Genomic DNA, 21830 nt, shown 5'->3' on the forward strand with positions numbered 1-21830 from the left:
AGGGTCACCTATAGGTAAGCCTTATTATAGGGTCACCTATAGGTAAGCTTTATTATAGGGTCATCTATAGGTAAAAGCAAGAGAAGGAAGTTTGCTTCCTCTTTAATAAGCAGTGACATCACCTGCCTCATTCACACGCATGGCCTGGAATCCTCGGCCATGTAAGCCAAGGATCGGGGTGGTAGAGACATTACTGATCAAGCATGGTCATGTCACCACATCACTGCCCCACTGTATACAAATCTAATGACAGCTCCAGAGAGCATTCAATAGTGGTGGGAGTGTACCCCTTATTCACATGTGTAGGTGAAAATCTTAAGATTCTGAAAAGTCCCCCAAAACCCCCACAGGCACCAGGCCAGGGTTGTGGGGAAGAGACCCATGTCCTCATCAACATGTCCCCCCCCCCATGTTGAAGGCATGTGGCTTGGTAAGGTTCAGTAAACGGGAGGAAGCTGGCCTGCCATGCTGTGTGCTCAGACTAAGGGTCTGATATAGATTTGGGAGGACCCCACATAGGTTTCCCCCTGTATCTGTACCAGATACCAAAGGGTCTAACAGGGGTTGGGATTCGGCTATGAGAATTGGGCTGTGCCTTTTTCTTTTTTTTTTACATAAACATGCTATTTAAATTTTCCATGCATGTTAACTATGTTTCATAAAAAGAAAATTGCAATAGAGACCCCCCCCCCCACAAAATCCATATATCAGACCCTCACCGCTCTTTATGTATGTAATAGCTCAGTGCCTCCATCCCCAATTTCATAAAATATTTGGGACTTTACATGAGACAAGCAGGTCGTGCGTTTTTGGTGGATGCAGTCTAATTTGACCCCAGTTTTTTCATATACAGGGATGGAGACCATAGCATGACCTGCTTGTCTCATGTATTTTATGAAATTAGGGATGGAGGCACTGAGCTATACAGGCAAACTGCCTCATATAAAGTCCCAATCTGTGTTTTACACTGCATCCGCCAAGGGATTGGAGGTGTATGCTTTTCAGCTGGTCGTTTTCAGTTTGTACCATCTTAAGAACATTGCTAATAGAGCATTGAGATACCATATCAGTCGTGGATGAAAGTGGGTTGGGGGAAGTTTGGGCTGCTCCCTCCCACCTGCTTCCTATCCACCCATTAGCAGCCATGTGCTCCCAGAGTGGAGACACTTACATTTAAAAGTGTTAGGGACTGCAGATATAACAGGGTGCCGTGTCGTGGCTCTGCAGCTTACATATGCGTTTGCAAATGCGTGTCAACTAAACCCCTGTTCTTTATGTATATTGAGACAGGTCTACTTGGTTGGTGGCAGACTGGAGGGTGAGTACATCAGACTGGGGGCTGGCTGGCTTCCATGCACCTCTTTTAATCCTTTTCAATTTGGTTTTTCCGATACAGGGATGGAGACGCTGGGCATACCTGGCGGTGTCTCATCTAAAGTCCCACATAGCCCACATTGTCTACCCCCTAGTATGGGGGCCCATGCCACCCTGATTTTGCCCCTCCAGCAACAATGGAATGCCTCTGGATTAGATTATAGCTGGTGCCCTCTGGCGCATGGCACAATCTGGCAAAAGACACCAGACTAGCACAGACCCAAACCAGTTTGAGGTCTGGGGTCTTGTTAGTCCCCCCAGGAGGAGGGAGATATGTGACGAATGCCCATTTGCTGGGACGTTCACCACGGGCTACTGGAGGTGTGTGGAGGCCAGACTCCTGCCCTCGGACTATGGGCCCTGGCTTGTAGGGGAGTGCACCTCTGTGTGGGGGTATATATAATACATATTCGGCTTTGTTTTGGGGGCTTGTTGTTTGTTGAATTAATTATGAAAATGTTGCAGTCTCATTCACCTATTGTCTCTTTCCAGATGACCAAGGTATGTTGACTATGTTTTGTATGCATTTGTATTTGCATATGATAATGAAATCAAACACATGAGACTGTATATATTGGAAGTGAGTTGTTGAATAAAGTGTCTTTTGTTTTACCCTTCATCGAGCTTAGGCTGATGTTTGGGGGGGAATTGAGGGGCCAGGTCACTGCATCACGTGAGACAGAAATACTTGATCCAAGTATAGGGGATCTGTTACACAAATGTGTAAGCTGCAGAGCCTGGTCCAGGCACCCCGGTATCTGAAGTCCTAACTCTGTAAATTTATGAGAGCCTCCATAGAAGAAGCACATGCATTATAATAGATAGGCAGCGGGGCCAGTGAGCCTGGAGGGAGCCCACCCCTCCCTAAAGACACAGGGGCGCGCTGGACACACAGCACATAGCACTATGGCAGCAAAGGTGTCCTCACCAATAAAAAACAGGAGCCATTTCTTTTTATTTCTGGATCTTATCACTTCAAACACATTTTCTGCAAATAATCTGAGATTTTATTTTTCTGATTCAGGTTTAGCGATGGGCCGAACATGCACTGTGACGGTGTTCACAGTCACTGGGAGTGAGGGACAGATACTTGGAGGACACTGAGAGAATGGTTTGGATGGCTTCAGATGGGAGAGTGATATTTGTCAACAGTGTCTCTCAAGAAATGTGGAGATTTGATCCCACTTGGCACCGTGAGACCTGTGGCCTGTTGCCATGGAGTCTGTGACACCTGGATGTGTATTCCATGTGTTTCAATGTAGTAGACATACAGACTGTCATTGGCAGTCTTGTCCTATTGTCTATCTATTGTGCTGGGGTTTGGATTGTGTTATGTCTGCCTGTCCCATTGTTAAATGTTAATGACACATTGTTCTGTCCAGATGGCCAGATAATTTGCTCAGGTTAATTCTGTTTCTGTATACAATTTCATCTGCATAGGATAATGTATCCACATATGTATGTGGATAATAGCTATAGAAAAAATAAAGAAAAAAACTGCTCCCCCCCACCCCCCCAGCCCATACCAGGCCCTTTGGGGTCTGTGCCACCATGTGATGTAGTCTGGTGGCCCCACCCAATGCCTTTATAAGAACTGTCAAAGCGCAGAGCGGGCAGAAGGCGGGAGGCCTCCCAAGAGGCGACAGCGTTTTTAATTTATTTTTATTTTTAAGGTCCGGTGTGCATCGTGATTGATGATGGCTTTACATCGAGGGAAACTTTTTTTTTTTTTTTTAAATAAAGGATTTGTCAAAAACTTTTTCTTGTGGTTATTACTTTTTGGTGAATGGGTAGGGGTACTATGTACCCGATACCCATTCACATAAGGAGGGGTGAGATCTAGGGGCCCCTTGTCAAAGGGGCATCCAGATTCAGATAAGCCCCCCCAGATCCCGACAACCAAAGCTCAGGGTTGTCAGGATGTGGCCCTTGTCCACCTGAAGACCCCCAACCCCCCGCCCCAAAGCACCCACCTCCCACTTTGAGGGCATGTGGTCTGGTATGGTTCAGGCTGGGCTGCAGTCTCGGATAAGGGTTTAGTATGGATTTTTGGGGGGTCCCCCCACACCGTCTATTTATTTATTTTTATTTTGGTGTGCTGTTCTCCTTAAAATCCATACCAGACTCAAAGGGCCTGGTATGGACTGGGGGGCATGCTGTTTTTTTCTTTTTTTCAATAGCCGGGTGTCGGTAAATCTAAGCGCAAGGTATTTTAAATGGGATTTGACTCGTTTCTTTTCATGAGAAATGTAATTTTTGCTGCAGCATGTTTTATACATGCTACAGATGCACCACTTTACAGACACATTAAGGTGACCCCCCAGGCACTATATCTAAAGGAATTTTTCATTGTTATTGTTGCACTTTAAGCATAAGGGTCTGGTATGCATTTTGGGGAGGACCCACACCCTTTTTAAAAAAAATTTGGGGTGGGGTTCCCCTTACAATCCATACCAGACCCGACGGGGGGGGGGGGGGTGAGGCCCCATGCCTTTTTTAAAAAATTTTCATAGTTTTTATTTTTTTTACATTCAGCTGTCAGCGGGGAAACCCATTTTCAACTGCGGAGGCGCAGTCTGTATAAGTCTACGAAGGAACAGCAAATATAAAAGCCACACAATCTATAATAAAATACAAATAGGTCAAAATTACTTTACTTACCCGTCTACAACATCGATATGATCCTGTGAGAACAGAAAAGACACATTGTGAGGTTCAGAAGTAATCTGGTGATACAAATCAAATGACCAAAAAAAACACTTTTCCAGGATCAATGAAAAGTTCTTGTGCTCTCAGGGGGTGTTTTGCCGCTTGAGGCCCTTAGACATCAGATTTTGTTTCTCTCATTATATCTCCACAAGTCAATAGGAATTCCAAAGCAGTTAGCAGGAGCTTCATGTAAAGGAACTCAGAATGATCTCGAAAAGCAAGAAAACATTGAACCTGAAAGTACGCTGAGTCCATGTACACAAACCCCTCCCCCACTGACCGCCCAGTATTATTCTAATTTAGTTGAAGTGATCCAGGCAGCTTTAAAGCCACCCGGTCACTTCTACTTATCGACAAGTGGTCCCCAGGCTTTAGCAAGATAATTCAGAATATAGTGCAATGGGGGATCAGGGTATTGGCCATTTACCAAGCAAATCAGGGCCTCAATCTGTATGCCTGGGTGCAACAATAGATAACTGATGACTAGTGATGGACAAATATCGGCCGGGGCGGTTTGTGAACATCAGCCGCAAATTTTCTCAAAAGTCCACGAACCGTGAGTTCCCGGCGGGTCCCATTGACTTTAACCACTTACCGCATACTGACGTCGGGTAACTTTGCGGGGTTATACCGGGATGATGCCTCTAGCTAGAAGCATCATCCCGGTACCGTGGTTTAGTGCCAACTGTCGGCTTTCCGTCGGTAACGACCAATGCGGCTTGAGACGTCCCCACCCCCCCGCCTTCCGTGACTTTTAACGGGGCTCCCGTCCCACCGGGAGCCCCGAGCACCCAGCCGGCACGTCCGCCGGCTTTGATCGGGTCTACGATGACGTAACCCGGAGGCGGCGCCCATGACGTCACTTCCGGGTTACTGTGCTGCAAAAGGCGGTAAATTTAAAAAATGGCTGTATGCAAAAATGCAGTTTTCGGCGTTTTGCATACATGGAAGTGTAGTGGAGGGGTCGAGGGTCTTTTAGACCCTCGATCCCTCCATAAAGAGTACCTGTCACTGTATATTGGTGTCACAACATGTTTACATTGCTTGTGACAGCAATAAAAGTGATCAGATTTTTTATTTTTTTTTTAAACTGTAATAAAGTTAAAAAAAAAAAAAATTTAGCCGCCGCCGTCACCGTTAGCTCGCGCACAAAAAAAAAAACGTATACGGAAGTCGAGCCGCGAATGAAATCGCTGTTCAAACCACACATGTGAGGTATCGCCGCGATCACCAGAGCGTGAGCAATAATTGAAAAAAAGAGCTACACTCTAACTCTAAACTGGTAACCGCTAAAAAAATTTAAAGCGTAGCCTATTGAGATTTCTATTGACCGTAGTTTGTCGCCATTCCACGGGTGCGCGCAATTTTAAACCGGGTATCTATTTACTCGGTGTGATGTCATCTTTCACAATATACAAAAAAAATGGGCTAACTTTACTGTTTAGTATTTTTTAAATGCAGTGAAATGTGATTTTTCAAAAATTTTCCAAAAAAATGGCATTTTAAAGACCGCTGCGCAAATACTGCGTGACAAAAAATATTGCAATGACCCCCATTTTTTTCTCCAGAGTCTTTGCTAAAAATAATATATATATATATAATGTTTGGCGGTTCTAAATAGTTTTCTAGGAAAAAATACTGGTTTTAACTTGTAAACAAAAAGTGTCCGAAATAGGGCTGGGGCTTAAGTGGTTAATGGGAGGCGAACTTTAAAAACATTTAGGTCATATTTGCAGCCACAAAACACTTACTTGCTGTGCACAAATAACCCCAGCACATGGAAATGTCATAACAGAAGTATTGCAATTGGAAAAGTTGCCCTAAATTTTTTTTTTTTTTTACAGCAAAATGTTTTTATTTTTTTCATAAATCAGCCAGAACTGACAGCAGCCGGTAAATACATGTCTAATACATATAGGGTCCATTCACACATCTGTAAAATGGGTCCGCATCCATTCCACAATTTGCAGAACCTTTACAGACCCATTGATTTTCAATTCCAGACAGAAAAATTAGGCATTCACAGGATACAGAAGTAAGTGTCGGCCATTCCAGGCCCAAAAATTAGCCCACATGGGTTTACCTGACAGCTAAGAACGTTGTATTCTGTGGCTGAAGGTTCATTAGGCATTCACAGAAAAAATAATTGTTGGCCATGAAAGGCCCCCAAAATTTTGCATTCCATGGACATGAAATGCCTTTTATGCTGCTGTATGTAGCGCAGCCAAGGACCAGGAATTGTTGTGGGTGGATGGCGGTCTGGCGGATATTTGTGGCCTGGCATGAGGAATTTCAATGAAACCTGGTCTACTGGTCACATGTGTTGAATTCCTCAGAGATCCATGCCTCATTCATTTTTATAAATGTGAGGTAGTCTACACTGTCATGAGCTAGACGAGTGCGCTTATCGGTCACGATCCCCCCTGCTGCGCTGAACGTCCTTTCGGGCAGGACACTGGACGGGGGGCAAGCCAACATTTCCATTGCAAATTGTGCAAGCTCTGGCCAGAGGTCAACCCTACCCACCCAGTAGTCCAGGGGTTCATCATCACTCCTCAGAGCATTCACATCGGCTGTTAACCCGATGTAGTCGGACACCTGTCGGTCTAGGCGTTCCCTGATGCTGGATCCGGAGTACAGCTGTCGATGGTTCGGCTGAAAGAAGGATCTCATATCTGAAGTGACCAAAACATCTTCAAACCGCCCTCTTCTTGCAGGCGCTGTTGGATTGCTGCCCGCAACTGTTTCTCTGTGACTGGAAATTCCTCTGCCAGCGCATGCAAAAGCAGAATGCAGCATTTCTCACAGCAAGGCCTGGAAGTGCTGCATTCTGACCGCCCTCTGTGATGGCGGTAACATTTCTGCCATTTTTTGTTTGTACCGGGGGTCTAAGTACGTTGCCACCCAGTACTGGTCCTTGGCCTTTATGCTTTTTATACGGGGGCCCCGCTTAAAACACTGGAGCATGAAGGCCCCCATTCATACTAAACTGGAAGCGGTGTAGTGGCCTGCTTCCAGCTCATCATCCAGGATAATGTCATCCTCGTTCTCCTCCCCCCATCCACGGATAACACCAGGGATCCCAGAAAGGTTTAAAGCATGCTCTTCTTGCTCCTCCTCATCCTCCCCCCCCGGCACCATCCTCCTCTGACTCCTCTTCAAACTCCTGTTGTTGACTTGTCTCGGATGGAGTAGCACCCCCTGGGAATTCATCCAATATTGCGACTTCCTCATCTTCCTGCTCCTGCTCCTCGACGGCTTGATCAATGACACGATGCAATGCACGCTCCAGAAAGAAGGCGTAAGGTATGTTGTCACTGATGGCGCCCTGGCCGTGACTGACCAGTTTGGTGATCTCATAGAATGGCCATAGAAGTCTGCATGCATCCCGCATGAGCAGCCACTGGCTAGGTGAAAAAAACCCAAGCTCCCCAGCTGCCGGTGGGTCCGGTAAGCGGGGAAAAGGACCGGAACGTGGCGGGAGGGGGGGCGCCACTTCCGCCATCCCGGAAGGGTGATCCCACGGTGAATCTGCCGCTGGGACCACCCTTATCGGAAAGCCACCGTTTAAAAAAATACCAGGGTTATGGCAGCTATCTGCTGCCATAACACCGGTATTTAGGTTTAAACGGAGGACGTATATAAACCTTTTTGGACTTGGACATGGTGGCTGTATGAAGGGAGATAGGTACTCGGGTACTTTGTTGGGCAGGTGACAGGTACTCTGGTACTGATGAGCAAGTGGCAGGTACTCGAGTACTCCGATAGGCAGGTGACAGGTACTCGGATACTCTGATGGGCAGGTGACAGGCAGGTGATAGGTACTGATGAGTAGTACTGATACTGATAGGTGATACTGTACTGATGGGTACTGATGATCAGTACTGATACGTGATAGGTACTGATGAGTACTGATGAGTAGTGATGGGTACTGATGAGCAGGCGGCAAGTACTCGGGTACTTCAGGCGTCAGGTACTCTGATGAGCAGGTGGAAGGTACTCGGGTACTCTGATGGGTAGGTGACAGGTACTCAGGTACTCTGATGACGGGTACTCCGTTGACAGGTACTCAAAGTACCCGAGTACCTGTCATCAGAGTACCCGAGTACCTGTCATCAGAGTACCCGAGTACCCGTCATCAGAGTACCCGAGTACCCGTCATCAGAGTATCCGAGTACCCGTCATCAGAGTACCCGAGTACCTGTCATCAGAGTACCCGAGTACCTGTCATCAGAGTACCCGAGTACCTGTCATCAGAGTACCCGAGTACCCGTCATCAGAGTACCCGAGTACCCGTCATCAGAGTACCCGAATACCTGTCACCAGCCCATCAGAGTACCCGAGTACCTGTCATCTGAGTACCTGATGGGCTGGTGACAGGTACTCGGGTACTTTGATGGGCTAGTGACAGGTGCTCTTTATTGGGGAGGGGGCAATCAGTGTGTTTAGGGTGCACTGTAATTGGTAACTAGCTGTTACCACACTCTCTTCCTCACACAGGATCAGTGTGAGGAGGAGAACACGGTGACAGCTAGTTACCGTGTTCTCTGTTGACATTTGTGACCGGCTGTGATTGGACACAGCCGGTCATGTTGTAAAGAGCCAATTTCATTGGCTCTTTACCTAGATCGGGGGTCGACTCTGTCCGAGGGACGAGCCTCGTCCCCGATCGCTGCTCTGCGCGCCCCCGGGGGCGCGCATTGCAGAGAGAACGAGCGGCTCGTGCTGGAGCCGCTCATGTGATCGGCTGTGATTGACACAGCCGATCACGTGGTAAACAGCCAATTTCTATTGACTGTTTACCTTGATCAGGGATGGGCTATGTCCGAGGGACGAGCCTCACCCCCGATCGCCGCGCTGCGCGCCCCCGGGGGCACGCAGTAGAGGGGAGATCCGGGCGACGTCATCACAACCACTTTGCCGACGTCATTTTACATGACTCGGTATGGAAGTGGTTAAATAACACCCCACTTCAATATGTGGTATTGGGGGGCCACTGGTTTATCACACCAGTTGTTTAAAAAATTGGCAGTGGGTTTGGCACTGTGTGTGTATGAGAGTTAATGCAGCAAAAGAGGCAATATTGTTGCAGGACACAAATACTTATGAAAGTATACTCAGATAACACCCACCTTCAATATGTGGTATTGGGGGGCCACTGGTCTATCACACCAGTTAGAATACATTAAAAGGGCTTTTGTCACTGTTTGTGGTATTGCTGCAGCAACGCTCACCACACCAGTCACAATGCTGCACAGTGCACAATAGAAATCCACTATAATATGCTTTCTATATTACAAAGTATATTATACCATGGATTACACCCCTATATAGTGCACAGCACACCTATACCAAATAAATTGTAGCCCTTTAAATTACTTTTGTGGACATTAACAGAGCGATTTGTGTCACTGCCGATCTCTCTCTGTCCCTGGAGCACAGACTGGACACCTGTCCCTAAACTGAAAAGAGACTGTAGTAGACCTATACCAAATACCAGCCCTGAAAAGGACTTTTGTGGATCTTAACAGAGCTATTTGTGTCTGACAATCTGTCCCTCATGAACACAGCAGACCTCTCCCTACGCTGACAAAAAGCAGAATGTGCAATGGCTGCCTGCTCAGGTCTATTTATAGGGTAGTGGGTATGTCCATGTGCTGAAATGTTTCAATTGGCTGTCCCGTTCCACCTGACGGCTGTGTCATGGGTCAAAGTTCTCCCCAATGTAAACTAATATGGCCGCCGCGAACAACGCCATGTGTTCGGAAAATTGGTGGGTAGCGAGCAAGCAAAATTTGCCGCGAACCGACCGCCGGGCGAACCGCAAGGCCATCTCTACTGATGACTCCATAAAGAAAAACCCATCACTGACACTGTGCTATCACATAGGGGGCTTTTCTGTTTCCTAGTGATAGTAATATAATTATTTTTTTTAAAAATTACCCTTGAGCTCTGGAAAGTTTTACCCACCTTCACGATCAGGGAATTTTTTGCTATTCTGCACCACGTTACTTTAACTGGCAATTGTGCGGTCATGCAACACTGTACCCAAATGAAATTGATATAATTTTTTTACACAAATGGATCTTTCTATTGGTGGTATTTGATCATTTTTGTTTATGTTGCTATAGCAACGAAAAAAGAGAAAACATTTTTGGGGGGGGGGGGGAAGGCTATTTTCTAATTTCTGTTATGAGACATTTCCAATAAAATCATATTTTTTTCAAAACACTTATACCAAAATGTATTCTGTATGGAAGAGCCCTGGGGCCATCATCAAAAAAATTTCAAAGATTTCTGAGTTTGAAATGTTTTTTTTTTTTTTTTTTTACAGAATTCTGAGTTTGCAAGTCAGAATTCAGAGATTACAAGTTTGGACCATGCTAAAATTTATTAAACACAATTCTGAGATTAAAAGTCAGAATTCTGAGATTAAAAAGTCAAAATTCTGAGATTATTAATACAGTAGTCTCTATTATGATGATTTTAGAACCAATGAGGAATAATGTAGTAACACCCACAGAGCATTATTCTGCAGACATACATATCTTCTGCTGCCTTCTAACCATTCACAATTCCCTCATGTAGGGGCAACAGTGTAATGTTTCCTACAAGTTGGGGTGCAGAAGTGTGTTGCCCATTGTGTTCTGATATCTATGGAAGCTGAAAGCACAACGAGCTGTGCCCACACACACACACCTCTTTTTACCTTCACCACTATAAGCCTGTCACTCTACCCACTATGCTATTACATCCATGGGCGTAGGAACCGGGGGGGACAGGGGGGACACATCCCCCCCAGGAAATAATGCGGGGGGGACAGGTATGGTGAAATCTCCCCCAGTTTACAGCGTAGTCAGCACTCCAGCCGGGGTCTCCTTCCGGTTTCACTTAGTCCCAGGTCTTCTCCTCTCTCTCTCCATGTCCATGGGTGAGTTGCAGCTTTTCTGGGGGGGCTTGCTGGAGTCCCCCTACCTCTGCAGGCAGGCTTGCTCAAAACTTTGTGCAGCTTCACATAACGGTTCCTGTAGGCAAGGAGTGACAACGCAGACCGCTAGCTTTTCTCTCTTTTCTTCTCCGTCCCCCGGGACTCCCCTCCTTCCTCTCCTCAGCCTCTGCAGGCTCAGCTTACAGGCAAAGGGCTGGACAGGCAAGCACAACAGCGAGCAGGGTAAGCAGCCTATTAAAAAATATGTTCCAGCAGCAGCTGCATGCATGCGGGGCTAGCTAGCTGAGAAGCCTTGCACCCCCATCCAAAGCCCAGCAAGTTCTGCTTTAGTCGCTGCTTTCTCGTTTGTCTCAATGACCCCAGACCCCCTTCATGTTCCTAGGAGGAAGAGGGGGGGCGACAATACAAGGGGGTTCTGCTTCACAGATCAGCCAAGTATTCTGAGCCAAGTATTCTGCTGGTGGAGGTGTTCACCTACAGGCAACAGGGATATGGGGTTAGGGGTGGCTGGGAGGGTTTTAGGGCCGGTTCACACTCTTGCGTGTGCGGAGATCGCATGTAATATCGGAGCGCACTGCTCCTTCATTACATGCGATCGGCTGTGCGGTGCGAATTTAGCCATACACTTTGTATGGCTGAAATTCGCACCGCACAAAAGACGCACAGGACCCTTTTTTCCAGCCGCATCAGGATCGGATCGCACAACGGTTCACACTTGTGCGATCCGATCCTGTGCGAACTGTCAGATCGCACTGCGATATGCGATCAAACTGGGGGTGTCATTAACATTTCATTGACACCCCCTGCGTATCGCATATGGCAGTGTGAACTGCCAGATGTGCGCTTGCTATGCGGGAACAGGCTGCGAATTCGCAGCCTTCCCGCATCGCACAAGTGTGAACCGGGACTTAGTTGGGTGCAGCTTCCTTTAAACTCTTTTGCTTTTTTTAATAATTAAAAAAAATTAGCTTAGCCTAGAAGACCTCCTAAGCTCTGCTATCTGGTCTTTAACCGGTTGCCGACCGCCGCACGACTATATACTGCGGCGGTCAGCCCCCGCCAGGCAGAGTGACGTATCGGTACGTCACTCGCCTGTCACTGACTTGCGAGCCTATTGTGGGCGGGCGCGCGCCCGGCCGCGGCTCGTTCACAGACAAGTCAGTGCGTGTGACCGGCGGACTCGATGTCCGCCAGTCACACTGCGATCGCTCCTGTGAAGGGAGAAAGACAGAGCAGCTTGTGTAAACAAGCTGCCGGTCAGTTCTCCCTGTGTAAAAGTGAAGATCTGTCCGATCTACTATGTAGAACGGTTGATCTTTGCTTTTACACCAATAGGAATGTCCCTACACAGTTAGAATCACGCCCCTAGGACACACTTAACCCCTCCCTGTCCAATAAAGTTAACCCCTTCCCTGCCAGTGTCATTTTTGCAGTAACAGTGCATATGTATAGCACTGATTACTGCAGTAATGTCACTGGTACCCCCAAAAGTGTCAAAAATGTCAGTCAAGGGTCCGATCTGTCCGCCGCAATGTCGCAGTACCGAAAAAAAATCGAAGATCGCCGCCATTACGCGTTAAAAAAAAAAACACCAAAAATGACAAAAATCTTTCCCTTTGTTAGTAAACGCGATAACTTTTGCGCAAACCAATCAAAATACGCTTTTTGCGATTTTTTTTACCAAACATATGTAGCATAAAACAAATTGGCCGAAAATATTAAAAATTTTTGATTTTTACATTTTTTTTGGGGAATTTCATATAAAAAAATGTGAAAAATATTGTTATTTTTGCAAAATTTACGCTCTTTTTTTGTTTATAGCGCGTGATCAAAAAATCGCACAGGTGATCAAATACCACCAAAAGAAAGCTCTGTTTGTGGGAAAAAAAGGACGTCAAATTCGTTTAGGTACAGCGTCGCACGACCGCGCAATTGTCCGTTAAAGTCACGCAGTAAAAAATCGCAAAAAAACCCCTGGTCCTTTAGCAGCCAAATCCTCCGGGGCTTAAGTGGTTAATTAAGACTTTAATATATTCAGGTTTTGATGTAGATCTATGTCACCTTTGGTTACATACTGTGCTGGTGGAGGTGTTCACCTACAGGCAACAGGGATATGGGATTGGGGGTGGTTGGGAGGGTTTTAGTTGGGTGCAGCTTCCTTTAAACAATTTTTCTTATTTTACTAATTTAAAAAAAATAGCCTAGCCATAGAAGACCTCCTAAGCTCTGCTATGTGGTCTTCAGTTAAAACTTTAATATGTTCAGGTTTTGATGTAAATTGGTGTCACCTTACATACTGTGCTGGTGGAGGTGTTCACCTACAGGCAACAGGGATATGGGATTGGGGGTGGTTGGGGGGGTTTTAGTTGGGTGAAGCTTCCTTTAAACTCTTTTGATTTTTTTTAACTAATTAAAAAGAATGTATGCACACGCACACACTCTCTCTCTCTCTCTCTCTCTCGCAGTTTACTGAAAAAGCATATACCTGGCGAGTAAAAATGCTGTCCCCCCCAGATTTTTGTGGGTTCCTACACCCTTGATTATATCAGGACTGCTATAGCCTGCACTTTCACGTTTGGTATGGGATAAGTGTCTGTGAGAAAGCTGTATTGTCCGGACAAGGAACTGTTATGGTTGATCTGTTATGACCATAGACACACACATTTTCAGCATGGCTCTTTATGACGGAGCAGATGGCAGAGAAGGAAGATGATGGCGAAATGAGGAGCTTTAAATACAGTAGAGGAACCACAGAGCCCAGCACTGCCCTGCTTCCCTACATATACTGTATGTACTGTGTGCTGTAACTAGGATAGATTTACAAATCTTACAGAACAGAAGATATGTATGTCTGCAGAATAATGCTCGGTGGGTGTAACTACATTATTCCTCATTGGTTCTAAAATCATCATAATAGAGATTACTGTATTAATAATCTCAGAATTCTGACTTTGAAAGTCAGAATTCTGACTTTGAAAGTCAGAATTCTGACTTTATAAGTCAGAATTCTGACTTTAATCTCAGAATTATGACTTTTATTTCAAATAATTTTTATTGGAGTTTACAAACAACGCAGCCGCAGAGCAATCGTGAAGCATATGGTTAACAGTTATAAGAGTAAAACAAGAGTAAAACAGTTGGTCTACAAATACAAGGCGGTCAAGGCTTACGGCTATGTTACCTAGGAGTAAGGGTGACAAACAATCAACAGGTATGGAACAATGCTAGTACCACGGGTGTGGGAATAAGTAGATAAGGAAACTGTAATGGTCATGAGGGCAGCAACAGGAGATGGATAAAGAGAGCTCTGCTTACGGAGAAGAAGGTAGAATGGGAAAAGGGCTAGGGCTAGGTCTGGGATGGGAGGCCCGAGGTGGGAGCGGCGTGCTCTTCATCCCCCTGGTTTTCCCTGCCCCCCCCTGCTCTCCACCTCCTGTGCCTTCCAACCCCCCTGCAATGCTTTCCAAACCCCCCCTTAATCCTCTTCAGTTCCCCCCCCCCCCCGTGCCCTTCAGCTCCTCCAGTGCTCTCTGCTTCCCCTGTGCTTTCCGGCCCCCCTAGTGCTCTTCCGCAGTCTCTGACCTTCTCTTGTATCACGTCCTCAGTCTCTGACCTTCTCTTGTATCATGTCTGCAGTCTCTGACCTTCTCTTGTATCACGTCCTCAGTCTCTGACCATCTCCTGTATCACGTCCGCAGTCTCTGACCTTCTCTTGTATCACGTCCTCAGTCTCTGACCATCTCTTGTATCACGTCCTCAGTCTCTGACCATCTCTTGTATCACGTCCTCAGTCTCTGACCATATCTTGTATCACGTCCTCAGTCTCTGACCACCTCTTGTATCATGTCCTCAGTCTCTGACCATCTCCTTTATCATGTCCTCGGTCTCTGACCATCTCTTGTATCATGTCCTCAGTCTTTGACAATGTACTGTATCATGTCCTCAGTCTCTGACCATCACCTGTATCATGTCCTCAGTCTCTGACCATCTCCTGTATCATGTCCTCAGTCTCTGACCATCTCATGTATCATGTCCTCAGTCTCTGACCATCTCCTGTATCATGTCCTCAGTCTCTGACCATCTCCTGTATCATGTTCTCAGTCTCTGACCATCTCCTGTATCACGTCCTGAGTCTCTGACCATCTCCTGTATCACGTCCTCAGTCTCTGACCATCTCCTGTATCACGTTCTCAGTCTCTGACCATCTCCTGTATCATGTCCTCAGTCTCTGACCATCTCCTGTATCACGTCCTGAGTCTCTGACCATCTCCTGTATCACGTCCTCAGTCTCTGACCATCTCCTGTATCATGTCCTCAGTCTCTGACCATCTCCTGTATCACGTCCTGAGTCTCTGACCATCTCCTGTATCACGTCCTCAGTCTCTGACCATCTCCTGTATCACGTTCTCAGTCTCTGACCATCTCCTGTATCATGTCCTCAGTCTCTGATCATCTCCTGTATCATGTCCTGAGTCTCTGACCATCTCTTGTATCACGTCTGCAGTAGTGATGTCGCGAACATAAAATTTAATGTTCGCGAACGGCGAACGCGAACTTCCGCAAATGTTCGCGAACCGGCGAACATTGCGAACCCGCCAAAGACTTCAATAGGCAGGCGAATTTTAAAACCCACAGGGACTCTTTCTGGCCACAATAGTGATGGAAAAGTTGTTTCAAGGGGACTAACGCTTGGACTGTGGCATGCCGGAGGGGGATCCATGACAAAACTCCCATGGAAATTACGTAGTTGACGCAGAGTTGGGTTTTAATCCATAAAGGGCATAAATCACCTAACATTCCTAAATTGTTTGGAATAACGTGCTTTAAAACATCCAGTGTGTGTATACGATCAGGTATGATGTTGTATCGATCAGGTAGTGTAAGGGTTACGCCCGCTTCACAGTGACAGACCAAACTCTGACAGACCAAACTCCCCGTTTAACGCACCGCAAACAACCGCAAACAGACCAGAACAAACCAAAATGGGACAGGAACTGGGCTTTAAGGGTTAGGGTTAGTGTTAGGGGATAGGGTTAGGGTTATGGTGAGATACTTAGGGTTAGAGTTAGTAACCCTACCCCTACGCCTCTAACCCTAACCCTCTAACCCTAAACACTAAAAATAACTCTAGCCCTAACCCTAGCCCTAGCCCTAACCCTAACCCTAGCCCTAACTCTAATTCTAATTTTTTTTCTGGTTCTGGACATGCTACAGAGCTGAAACTTCACAGGTACACTTTTTAGACCCCCCAGACACCAAATCACACAAAAAAAAGTTCTTAAAAATTTTCATTTTTAATAGAGAGCCAATTATTGGAAAAATAAAAAAAAAAAAAAATAATAAATTTCTTTGGATTTAGTGTCTGGGGGGGTCTAAAAAGTGTACCTGTGAAGTTTAAGCTCCGTAGCATGTCCAGAACCAGAAAAAAATTACGAATTAGGGTTAGGGCTAGGGTTAGGGTTAGGGCTAGGGTTAGGTGGTTAAGTTTAAGGTTAGAGGTTTAGGGTTAGGATTAGGGTTAGGGCTAGGTTTAGGGTTATTTTTATGGCTAGGCTTAGAGGGTTAGAGTTAAGGTTAGAGGGTTAGGGTTATGGTTAGAGGGTTAGGGTTAGGTTTAGTGTTAGGGGATAGGGTTAGGGTTACGGTGAGATACTTAGGGTTAGAGTTAGTAACTAGAGTTGAGCGGACACCTGGATGTCCGTGTTCGGCGGGTTCGGCCGAACTTGGAAAAAAAGTCGGGGTCCGTGTCCCGGTGTCATGGTCTTACCTTCTTGCTGTTCTCCTTCGTTTGACATGTGCTGGCGGCCATCTTGGTTTCTGGGTTTCTTGTAGCCTCCCACCCTGCGGCTCCTCCTTCCCACTGGGAGGAGCTGGATGCCTAGCTCATATATATAGGAGGTCTGTGGCTTCAGTTCCCTGCTTGGTCCTCCTGTGTTCACATGCTACTAGACTGCTGCTACTTCTGGTTCCTGTTCCTGGCTTCGTCTGACTACCCTGTTGGTTCCTGATCCTGGCTTCGTCTGACTACCCTGTTGGTTCCTGATCCTGGCTTCGTCTGACTACCCTGCTGGTTCCTGACCCCTGGCTTCGCAAAGACTCTGCATCGGTTTCGCCATCCGTTTGGACTTTTGCTTTATAGCTTGTTTTTCAATAAAGCTTTCTTATTTTCACTTATCTGTTGTTGTACGTCTGGTTCATGGTTCCGTGACATTAGGACCAAGCCATGAATTCTGACGGTACAGGGCCATCCTCGCTACCCACGCTGGTTGCCAGACTTGATCAGCAGGATCACCTGTTGGGTCGGTTCGCCGTGGCGTTGCAAACCCTGCTTGAACGCACGGTACCACAGGCCACGAATTCTGACGGTACAGGGCCATCCTCACTACCCACGCTGGTTGCCAGACTTGATCAGCAGGATCACCTGTTGGGTCAGTTCGCCGTGGCGTTGCAAACCCTGCTTGAACGCACGGTTCATTTCGCTCCCGTTGCCGATGGGTCGGTTGTCGCTCCTGGGTCCGCTCCTACTGCCGCTCCGGTTGTTGCGCCAGAGTCTACCCCGACACCTGTTGTTGCGCCCGCGGTGTTTCGGGGTATGTCCGGTTCTGCCCCCCTTCCACTGCGCTTTGCGGGAGAGCCAACTCAGTGCCGAGGTTTCCTTAACCAGGTGGGCATTTATTTCGAGTTGCTGCCACATGCCTTTCCTACTGAGAGATCAAAGGTGGGCTTCTTAATCTCGCTGCTCTCGGACAAGGCCTTGGCCTGGGCCAGCCCTTTATGGGAGAACAACAATCCGGTGGTTGCCGAGTTTTCCGGTTTTGTTGCTTCTCTTCGGAAGGTATTCGATGTGCCGGCTCGTGCTGCCTCTGCTGCGAAGCTCCTTATGTCCATCAGACAGGGTTCACGATCCGTAGCTGAATATGCCATTGAGTTTCGTACCCTGGCAGCAGAGGTGGGCTGGAATAATGTGGCTCTGGTCGCTGCTTTCTCTCATGGTCTCTCGGATGCCTTGAAGGATGAGGTTGCAGCTAAGGACCTACCAGTGGAGCTCGAGTCTCTTATTTCTTTCCTGATTTTGATTGACACCAGACTCAGGGAGAGACCTTCCTTTAAGGAGAGTCTGCGGAGGCCTCCTAACAGATTGGCGCCTACCTTTGTTGTCCCACCCGTGCCTCCCTCTCCTCCCACCCCTCCTGGGGATGACTTGTCTGGGGGTGAACCCATGCAGCTGGGGTTTGCTCGCCTGTCCGAGGGGGAGAGGGTACTCCGGAGACGCGAGGGCCGATGCATGTACTGTGGTCTCGGTGGGCATTTTCGGTTGGCATGTCCAAACCGTCCAGGGAAACGCTCGCACCTGAGATCCTGTCGGGGGCAGATCTTGGGTGGAGTCTCCTCGTCCCCGGTTTCCCGTGTTGACAAACCACTGATCACTGTTGTCCTTTCCTGGGTCGGGGGCTCGGTGACGACCCAGGCGTTGGTGGACTCTGGTGCTGGTGGTTTGTTCATTGATAGTGTGTTCGCTGCCGCCAATTCCATTCCTCTGCAGGCTCGAGGTTCTCCTCTGGCTCTTGAGGCGATAGACGGCAGACCCCTTCTGCCGCCACACGTGACTCATGAGACCCTTCCAGTGGGGTTAGCCATTGGTGCCGTCCACAGAGAGTCGGTCTGCTTCCAGGTTATTTCGTCTCCACACTACTCGGTGGTCTTGGGGTACCCCTGGCTCCAGAAGCATAATCCGATTTTCGATTGGAGATCGGCCGAGATCCTCTCGTGGTCACCGCAGTGTGGGACTAGTTGCATCCATGGGCCTGTCAAGTTGCTGTGTACTTCCTCGGACTCTCTGTTGCCCCCTGAATACGAGGAGTACCGGGATGTATTCGATAAGGTGCGCGCCGTTGCCCTACCTCCGCACCGCCCATACGATTGTGCCATCGAGTTACAATCTGGTGCCGTTCCTCCTCGTGGCAAAGTCTATCCACTGTCGGTAGCGGAGAATGAGGCCATGGAGGAGTACGTGAGGGAGGCGCTTTCACGTGGACACATTCGCAAATCCTCGTCCCCGGCAGGGGCTGGATTTTTCTTTGTGAAAAAGAAGGGCGGTGAGTTGAGGCCTTGCATCGATTACAGGGGTCTCAATCGCATAACGATCAAGAACGCTTACCCGATACCCTTGATTTCCGAGCTGTTCGATCGCCTTAAAGGGGCCACGGTCTTTACCAAACTCGACCTGAGGGCGGCATATAACCTCGTAAGGATCAAGGCGGGCGATGAGTGGAAGACCGCGTTTAACACCAGGACCGGTCATTATGAATCCTTGGTTATGCCCTTTGGGCTGTTCAATGCGCCCGCAGTCTTTCAGGAATTCATCAACGATGTTTTCCGTGACCTGTTGCAGCAGTGTGTGGTGGTCTACCTGGATGACATCTTGGTATATTCTGAGTCCATGGAGACCCACATTCTGGATGTCAAACGAGTGTTGCAACGGTTACGAGAGAACAAGCTGTTCGGTAAGCTTGAGAAATGCGAATTTCACCGATCCCAGGTAACCTTCTTAGGTTACATCATTTCCGCTGAGGGGTTCTCCATGGATCCTGAGAAGGTTTCGGCTGTCTTACAGTGGCCCCAGCCCAGTGGTCTTCGCTCCCTGCAGCGCTTTTTGGGCTTCTCCAATTATTATCGGAAGTTCATCAGGGACTTTTCCCTGCTAGCCAAGCCTCTCACGGATCTGACCAGGAAGGGCAGTAATTCCCAGGTCTGGCCGCCCGAGGCCATCCGAGCTTTTGAGGCTCTAAAGTCCGCCTTTGTGTCGGCTCCGATTCTGTCGCATCCCAACCCTGGGTTGCCCTTTGTCCTCGAGGTGGACGCGTCTGAGACGGGAGTAGGCGCCCTTCTGTCTCAGTGTAGAACACCAGAGGGTCCTCTGCTTCCTTGTGGGTTTTACTCCCGGAAACTGTCTTCCGCGGAGTGCAACTACCAGATTGGTGACAGGGAGTTATTGGCCATCGTGCAGGCTCTTAAAGAATGGAGGCACTTGCTCGAGGGTTCGGTGGTTCCGGTCCTCATCCTGACGGACCACAAGAATCTGACCTACCTCTCTGAGGCCAAGAGATTGACACCACGTCAGGCCAGATGGGCTCTGTTCTTGTCACGTTTTAATTACGTGGTCTCCTACCTACCCGGTTCCAAGAACATCAGGGCTGATGCCTTATCACGGCAGTACTCCGACCTGTCCAGGGAGGAGTCGATTCCGACTTCGGTCATACCTCCGAATCAGATCCTGGCTGCCATTCGCACCAGCCTGACCTCTCCCCTGGGTGAGCAGATTTTGGCGGCTCAATCTGGTGCTCCCTCTGGGAGACCCAACGGCAGATGTTTTGTGCCTGAGGAGTTGCGCACTCGGTTGTTGCGAACCTACCATAACTCCAAGACCGCGGGGCATCCTGGAAAGAATCAGCTGTCCTGGGCTGTTTCACGTCTGTTCTGGTGGCCTTCCCTACGTTCCGACATCGCCGCATATGTAGCGGCATGCTCCGTTTGTGCCCAGAGTAAGTCCCCTCGGCACCTTCCGTTGGGCCTTCTGCAACCCTTAGCCACCGGGGAGCGCCCATGGTCACACCTGGGGATGGATTTCATTGTGGACCTCCCTGCATCCCGAGGCCATACGGTCATTCTCATGATTGTGGATCGGTTTTCCAAAATGTGTCACTGTGTTCCTCTCAAGAAGTTACCCTCTGCACAGGAGTTGGCCACGATTTTTGCCAGGGAGGTCTTCCGGTTGCACGGTTTGCCCAAGGAGATTGTGTCGGATCGGGGGAGTCAGTTTGTGTCCAGGTTCTGGCGCGCCTTTTGCTCCCAGTTGGGGATTCATCTCTCCTTCTCCTCGGCCTACCACCCTCAGTCCAATGGGGCCGCAGAACGATCCAATCAGGCCTTGGAGCAATTCCTTCGTTGCTATGTCTCCGATCACCAAGACAATTGGGTTGACCTCCTGCCTTGGGCTGAGTTTGCCAGGAACACGGCGGTGAACTCTTCCTCTGGGACGTCTCCCTTCATGGCCAACTATGGGTTCCAACCTGCCGTGTTACCGGAGGTATTCTCTCCCCAGGATATTCCGGCTGTGGAGGATCACCTTTCCATCCTACGTGCTTCTTGGGTACAGATCCAGAAGTCCCTTGAGGTCTCTGCGCAGCGCCAGAGACTCCAGGCTGATCGCAGACGAGCGCCTGCTCCTTCCTACCAGGCCGGAGACCGTGTATGGTTGTCCACCCGCAACCTCAACCTTCGAGTGCCCACTCCCAAGCTGGCGCCTCGCTTTGTTGGTCCCTTCCGAGTGCTTCGCAGGGTAAACCCGGTAGCCTATGCCCTTGCGCTTCCTCCTGGCATGCGGATCTCCAACGTGTTTCATGTCTCCCTGTTGAAGCCTCTGGTGTGTAATCGTTTCACTTCCTCGGTTCCTCGGCCTCGTCCGGTCCGAGTGGGCAATCGTGAGGAGTATGAGGTGAGCAATATCCTGGACTCACGCCTGGTCCGCGGTCGGGTGCAGTTTTTGGTTCATTGGCGTGGTTATGGTCCAGAGGAGCGTTCCTGGGTTCCCTCCGCAGATGTCCATGCTCCTGCCTTGCTCCGAGCCTTCCACGCACGCTTCCCTCAGAAACCGTTCTTTACTCCGCGGAGGAGGGGCCCTTGAGGGGGAGGTACTGTCATGGTCTTACCTTCTTGCTGTTCTCCTTCGTTTGACATGTGCTGGCGGCCATCTTGGTTTCTGGGTTTCTTGTAGCCTCCCACCCTGCGGCTCCTCCTT

At 48.4% G+C, this 21830-nt stretch overlaps 1 protein-coding gene across 1 annotated transcript in view; it reads right to left on the bottom strand.

The window, feature by feature from the left end:
- LOC309550724 (cytosolic phospholipase A2 gamma-like) overlaps window positions 1-21830 on the bottom strand; it is a gene marked incomplete at its 3' end in the record, with an annotated part of 188761 nt that overhangs the window by 156306 nt on the left and 10625 nt on the right. Inside the window, exon 2 of the mRNA XM_082251061.1 lies at window positions 4036-4058. Coding sequence (XP_082107187.1) covers window positions 4036-4058 — 23 coding nt within the window. The remainder of the gene's footprint in view (window positions 1-4035; window positions 4059-21830) is intronic.

Source organism: Pelophylax lessonae, assembly GCF_965119305.1.
Source record: "Pelophylax lessonae genome assembly, chromosome: 1".
Taxonomy (NCBI): domain Eukaryota; kingdom Metazoa; phylum Chordata; class Amphibia; order Anura; family Ranidae; genus Pelophylax; species Pelophylax lessonae.